The 7,423-nt window shown below is 36.7% G+C and overlaps 1 protein-coding gene across 1 annotated transcript; it reads left to right on the forward strand.

Annotated features, from left to right (window-relative positions):
• Positions 1-1,232: 1,232 nt before the first annotated feature.
• Positions 1,233-2,961, forward strand: LOC125192806 (transcription factor bHLH95-like). Its single transcript, XM_048090466.2, has 3 exons — positions 1,233-1,508; positions 2,176-2,562; positions 2,732-2,961. The coding sequence occupies exons 1-3, from the start codon at positions 1,233-1,235 to the stop codon at positions 2,816-2,818; spliced, it is 750 nt and encodes a 249-aa protein (XP_047946423.1). The 3' UTR covers positions 2,819-2,961.
• Positions 2,962-7,423: the final 4,462 nt, after the last annotated feature.

Below are 7,423 nucleotides of genomic sequence, written 5' to 3' on the forward strand. Positions count from 1 at the left end.
GACGGACAACCTTACCAATGTGGATGCTCTTATGTGTAGTGTGTGTTGTGTGTGCGCGCACAATGTGTGTTTGCATTGTGTGTGCATTGCAATTTGATAGGTGTCGTGTGTGAATATATCCAATTTTACAATTATTTACAATTTAAAATATCTATTTTAACTATGAAATTCAACATATAAAAATTAAGGAAAAATCAAATATATTTGCAGTAAATTTGAAATTAAAGACTTCAAATTGCATATCCACATTGTCAATTTCATATACCAAAAGAACCTTAGCTAATTAGAGCAAAGATTCTCTTTAGATCAATTACTTGTTTTATCTAACAAAATTGTAACTGAATCAGTAATTTGTAATCATAATAGAAGACAAAATTTCTCTCTCGAAAGAGTAATTCTGCGGAGTTAGGCATTCATTTTTTTTCTCTTTAGTATGCACACGAATATAGCAGCATCCTTACTATTAATTTGTCAAAAGGAAAATATTGAAGCATATAAATGATGTGTATAAAATATATCACCAAGTAACATATCAGGCTATCAGCATTGTGTTACATGTTACATGTCATAAGAACAACTCAATCAAAACCATAAAATTAGATTTTTTAAGATGTGGTCAAGTATACTCTCTATATATATATATATGCGAGCTATATCATATCACCACTTAGGTTTTACTGCATACTAGTTAAACCAAAAAAATAATATGTGTTTATATTATACTACTAGTACAACTTTTTGAAGGTTAAATATCAAGTTTAATTAGTTATGGTTGATGCATGTTACGAACTCCTGTACAAAAAAACTTATCATACATCAAAATGTACAATGAAATTTATATTTTTATACTACCAAATAAAAGAGAATTTTGATACGAGGTTTGGTATGTAACAATGACACAAGTGTAGCTAACAACGGGCTTAAGCCCTCCCTAAATTCATTTTTTTAGAGATTTTCTTTTATAAAAAATTTTTATTTATCCAAATTTAACATAAATTACTATGTAAAACCCCTATTAATTATCTAAAATTATACTTTTAAGCAAAATATAGTAAACATAGCCCCTACCAATATGATTTTCTGCGTCCGCCACTTTATGCACCATACATACATCCATGTGTATCCAAAAAAAATATTCATATAGTACTTTATTTATGTGAATAATTCAATCATCACTGGCAACTACCATAGCTCAATCTCTATATATAGCATAAATAATTTCCTACTTAGCCATGTTAGTAATGGCTGAAAAGCTTGAGCGCGATGAGTTGTGGGGCGACAACCAATCATGGTCGTTTCCAAAATTAGCAACAGCCGACGAAGATGGTGCCATGAAGTCGACGGACATCAGCACCTCTGTGGCGGCCAAGGGTAAGAAGAGGAGCGCTGTGGTGGCTGCAGAGTCGGAGGATCATGAGCTGCATATATGGACAGAGAGGGAGAGAAGGAAGAAGATGAGAAACATGTTCTCCAATCTTCATTCTTTACTCTCTCACATCCCTCCAAAGGTAAACCAAATTTTTCTACAATCAAACAATAATCCTTAAAAACCCTAAAAAATGTCCTAAATTAAACTTGACATCTTTTCAATTTCAGATCTTTCATTTTTTCTTGATTATTTGTACGTGGTTGCTATCAAACACGACATAAATCACGGACTATGGAATTTAAAACGGAATTTCCTATAGTTAACTATTTCGTCAAAAATGATGTACCACCTCAGCATAAAACGACTAAAGCAAGGAATCTCTTAGATATGATGTAGTACAACACATACATTGGTGTCTCAGTAATTCTTGTAACGTGTTGCTTTTACCGAACTTTCTAATTGTATCATCAAACTATTACCCATTAATACAACTCCGATTCGTTTCTTCACTGACACAAAATATCTGATATCTAAGATTGATCGAAGATCTTGTGAATTAAATCATCGCTTACAAAATGTGACACACAGATCTATTAAGGCTAGCGCTTAAGTTTTTTTATTCATATAATCTTTTTCGGATTTTCAGTATTTTGTGTGAATCATCGTACAAAAGCCACTATCATCAGAAAAAACGTAATAAAATTATTATCTAGAAATTTAGAATATATAAATTTTTAGTTGAATCTCTGACCAAATTCCGGTTTCTCTCTCTACATTCCCCGCCCGGATTAATTTTGTGAATGCAGGCAGACAAGTCGACGATTGTTGATGAAGCTGTGAAGTACATAAGGAAACTAGAGCAAACTCTGCAGGAGCTGGAGAAAAGAAAGATGCTGAGTCTCAATAATTCATCATTGATCCAATGGAGAGAAGCATTTGTAGGGGTACTGCAGCTGCAGGGCCCGAACCCGGTGTTTGCAGGGCCCGAATATCCACCCATTTTCAGCACATGGACATCTCCTAATGTAATCCTCAACATTTGTGGGAGAGACGCTCAAATCAGTGTATGCAGTGTTAGAAATCCCGGCCTTCTCTCCGCCGTCTGCTTTATGCTCGAGAAGAACAATTTGGAGGTGCTTTCTGCCCACATCTCCGCTGATCGAGCTACATGCATCTATATGATCCATGCCCGGGTAAGACGCTTCCTCTTTAACTAACAGGTTAAACATTTCGACCTATTATTTAAAATTACTACGTCAATTAATTTCTTATTTTTAGTCTTTTCGTAGTAGCACAAAATTAATGAAATCATTTTTTTTTAATCTTTGAAATTAAGTTTAATTATTGGTGTGATTACTGCAGGTATATGGAGGGTCAGACCAGGTAATACCAACTGAAGAAATATTCAAGCATGCAGCAGCAGAGATTATGATGTGGCTTGGTTCCTAAATAATTTCGCTGTCACAAAATAAAACTATGTAGTACTATCTCTTAAATTCTGTCATGTTTTATGGAGTATTTTCTAGTATTTGAGAATCTTTTATAAATATTTTTATTGATGAGCTTATAAATTTGGCGTGTAATTCGATCCATCTTTTGTATTCCAGTTCCGAGTTCGATAAATATCCGAATGTTGATAATACAAACATATATACATAAGCGTCAATCAAGATTACCTAGAGGAAAAGAGAAGTGCCGTCGTAGGAAATGAGTCTCACCTCATTAGAGAGAGAAAAATAAGTTTCTATATTTAGATAATAGACTAAAAAGAAAAGAATTTTTTAAATTCTACGCTTATTTTATATAAAAGTATTATGACCTATTATTCAAAATAGAAACACATTTATCTCTACCAGGATGGCATGCCAAGAATTAAGGGGTATAGGACCAAAGGCAACAACTCAGAGCGTTATCAACCTGATGAACAAAAAAAATGTAATTAAAACCACAATAAACATTATTAGACTGGTAAAAAGTTCACACTATAATCCAATATGTAATATGTCGTCATGTCCACAAACTCCTAGAAAAGTAAATTAAAAAGCACAAAATCAATCACCAATGCCAGAACAACAAAGACTAAAAATACCAGCAAGCATACAAGGTAGATCTAGTGTAGCTAAAGGTCAGTACCGGGATATAGAATACACGGAATAAGACTGCAACTGTCTATCACTCCCTCAGTCCGCGAATAGGAGTCATGTTTTTCCATTTTAGTCCGTCCGCGAATATGAGTCCCGGTTCACTTTTACCATAAATAGTAATAGGGTGAAAGGGTCCCACATTCAACTAACAAATTTCACTCACATTTCATTTAAAACTACTCCCTCCGTCCCCGAATAAGAGTTACTAATTTCCATTTTGGTCCGTCCCCAATTTAGAGTAGCACTTCATTTTTACCATAAATGGTAAGTAGGTCTCACATTCCACTAACTCATTTCACTCACATTTTATTATAAAATCAATATAAAAAAGTGGGTCCCACATTCCACTAACTTTTTCAACCAACTTTTCTTTATATTTCTTAAAACCCGTGCCTGGTCAAAGTGTTACTCCTAATGGGGGACGGAGGGAGTAATATATACAAGTGCGACTTCTATTCCGTTAACTTTTTTCCGTCCACTTTTCTTAATATCTCTTATAACCCGTGCCTCCAAGAAATGGGACTCCTAACGGCGGACGGAGGGAGTATACTATGGGTCATATAGTATCTAGAGATACGAGATTTTTTATTTGGATTTATAAACTACACAAAAATAATAATTAAATAAATAACATAAAGTATAAAAACAAATAATACAAAGCATACGGACTATAGATTTTCATGATCTAACTACTACGACCCAGTGATGATTAATCGCAAAGAATCTTTACCTTATGTGTCTAAAATTATTAGGAAAATAGCTATAATAGAATAAGCACTCTCTCTTGTGAACATATTCAGTTGATTAAATTCTAATTATTGAAATCTCTTTCCAATATTTAGACTCTAACTCCTAAAAGCTCCTAAGAACCAAGTCTTTACAAGGGATCCCCTCTCTCGAATGCAGACAATCCAACTGTTGCTTGTTCCCCTAACCATAAAAAGCTACATATCTCTTGATTAATATAGCTAAACTATCATAATACTAAAATTAGCCAGACAAAAGAACAATAAAAGCACAAGACTAATCAAAATAATCGCAAGAGCTAGGAAAAAGTTCAGTTCATAAATAAAAAAAATGTTCATTATAGTTTTCACCAAAAGATGTTAAGCTACTCATGGAAAAGTAGTAAAAATAACACTAATTTCAATTTAAAATATTAATAAACCTCAAATTGTTGAATTATGGGATCATATATTCATTCAACTTGTTTGATTGTGAAGGGGACTACATGCCAAAATAGGCTTAGGGTTAATTACATATGGTAAGATTTACCCTAGCTGCAAATCAAGAAAAGAATAATTACAATCAATTACCTAATCTTTGCACATATTCTTGATTTATTTCCAACACTCCCCCTCAAGTTAAACAATGAGATCACCCATTTTTAACTTGCTCAATACTCCATGGAAACTTCTTGAATCCACTGCTTTAGTGAGGATATCTGCTAACTGATCTTCTGACCGAACAAATGAAAGATCTATCACTTTTGCTTCTATGTTTTCCTTGATGAAGTTGCAGTCTACTTCAACATGCTTTGTTCGATCGTGTTGCACTGGATTTTCAGATATACTGATCGCCGCCTTGTTGTCACAAAAGAGTCTGCACGGCTCCTTAGACATCAATCCAAGTTCTGTCATCAACCTCTTCAGCCAGAGGATTTCAGTCAACCCACTCTTAATTCCACGAAACTCCGCTTCGGCACTTAACAGAGCTACCACCTTTTGTTTCTTACTCCGCCAAGTTACAAGATTTCCTCCCACAAAGGTGAAATATCCTGCAGTCGACTTCCGATCATTTGGGTTTCCAGCCCAATCTGCATCAGTGAACCCATGCACCTCCAAGTTCCCATGATTCTCGAACAAAACTCCATGCCTGGGAGTCCCCTTTAGATACCGCACAATTCTCAAGGCCGCTTCACAGTGATCGACCTGAGGTTTATGCATGAATTAACTAACTACCCCCACGGCATAAGCAATGTCTGGCCTAGTATGAGAAAGGCAGATAAGCTTACCCACAAGCCGTTGGTATCTAGTCTGGTGTGTCAGTTCAGCTCCTTCTGTCATTCGAAGGCTGTGATTCTGCACCATTGGGGTCTCTGCAGGCTCACAGTCAAGCATTCCAGTTTCCGCCAAGAGATCCGAAACATACTTCCTCTGACTTATAAATATCCCCTTCTTGGACCGCATTACTTCAATTCCCAGAAAATACTTCAGGAGACCCAAGTCTTTCATTTCAAACTCGGTAAAAAGGTTCTAAGGTTCTTCCTCAACTGACTTATTTCCTCATCATCATCCCCAGTAAGAATCATATCATCGACATAAATGATCAGGCATGTGATCTTTCCTCCTCTCTTCTTGAGAAATAGGGTGTGATCTGAATTACTCTGCTTGTATCCGTATTTCTTCATTACCTCAGTAAATCGTCCAAACCATGCCCTTGGTGACTGCTTCAAACCATAGAGCGTCTTTTTGAGTCTACAAACCTCCCATCCCTTGAACTCTCCATCAAACCTGGGTGGGTCCTCCATAGATTGGTTTCGTAAGCTCGCCATGTAGGAAGGCGTTAGTTACATCAAATTTATGTAGTGGCCAATTCTTCGTTGTAGCAATAGAGAATAACACGCAGATAGTGCTCATCTTCACCACTGGTGAGAAGGTTTCCGCATAATCAACTCCATAAGTTTGCGTGTAACCTTTTGCTACCAACCTTGCTTTATAGCGTTCAATCGATCCATCTGGCCTTCTCTTGATTGTGAACACCCAATGGCATCCCACTAATCTCGATCCCTTGGGTCTCATACATACTTCCCATGTTTTGTTTTTCATTAGTGCCTTCATCTCTACAATCATTGCCTCCCTCCAATGTGGAATTCCCATTGCTTCCTCGGCAGTTCTAGGAAGCTCTTCTTCATCATATAGGGCAGCAGAGAATGCCCTCGCCATCTCTGTCAAATTAGCGTTAGCCAGATTTGCCACTGAATATCTACTCCTCTTCGAGACACTCTTTGGACTGTATCTCTTTGGTGGAATACCCCTCGTGATCCGATTTGGCAGTATATATTGCCCAGTATCCCCGTCAATCGTAGCACTCTCCTCCGGTTTTGTGGCAGAGTCATTAGGAACAACTGTACTATTGATTCTGGTTTCAGGAATTACCTCAGATATCACTGGAAGAGGACTATCAGGCGAAGACGATTGAGGAGGCTTTGCTGCCGACAAGACAGGCTCGGCGGCAGTACTAACTGTCTCTGTTGGTTTCACGACAGAGTTGCTTGGTAGTGGCATAAACCAGCTTAGGGGTCCACTCGACCTATCGACAGTTCTGCTCCCCCCCTGACCACTAAGGTTGGTGTAATAATATTCACACTCCAAAAAATTACAATTCATAGTAGTTATTATCTTCGTAGATGAGGGATCAAAGCACCGATAACCCTTTTGGTTGATTCCATACCCCAAAAAAACACATTTTATAGCACAAGCGGAAAATTTTGTTCTTCGTGTTTAGGAACATGAACATACATAGAACACCCAAAGACTTTAAGTGGTAGTGGCTAGAGAAGATAAAAGTTGGAGCGGAGTTTTCATACTCAATATTTTTGTAGGGAGCCGATTCACCAAATAAACCGACGTAGCAACTACCTCGGGCCATAAAAATTTTGGGACTTTTGAGTCAAAAAATAAGGCACGAGTGATTTCTAGAATGATCCTATTTTTTCTCTCAGCAACTCCATTTTGTTCGGGGGTATAAGGACAAGAGGTTTGATGAACTAACCCTTTATCTTGAAAAAATTTGACATTTCTCGATTGACAAACTCCCTCCCATTGTCAGACCTAAGCACCTTGATTTGTGTCTGAAACTGAGTTTGGATTAATTTGTAAAACAAGATAAATTTTTCATAAGCTTCGGA

This window comes from Salvia hispanica, chromosome 4 (assembly GCF_029641045.1).
Source record: "Salvia hispanica isolate PSC_SH4W2 chromosome 4, Shi_PSC_v1, whole genome shotgun sequence".
Taxonomy (NCBI): domain Eukaryota; kingdom Viridiplantae; phylum Streptophyta; class Magnoliopsida; order Lamiales; family Lamiaceae; genus Salvia; species Salvia hispanica.

Bases quoted from the DNA above. Each gene is read 5' to 3' on its own strand.
- LOC125192806 (XM_048090466.2), top strand. From the start codon at position 1,233: ATGTTAGTAATGGCTGAAAAGCTTGAGCGCGATGAGTTGTGGGGCGAC. The intron at 1,509-2,175 runs GTAAACCAAATT...TTGTGAATGCAG, and splicing joins TCTCTCACATCCCTCCAAAG to GCAGACAAGTCGACGATTGT. The intron at 2,563-2,731 runs GTAAGACGCTTC...TGATTACTGCAG, and splicing joins TCTATATGATCCATGCCCGG to GTATATGGAGGGTCAGACCA.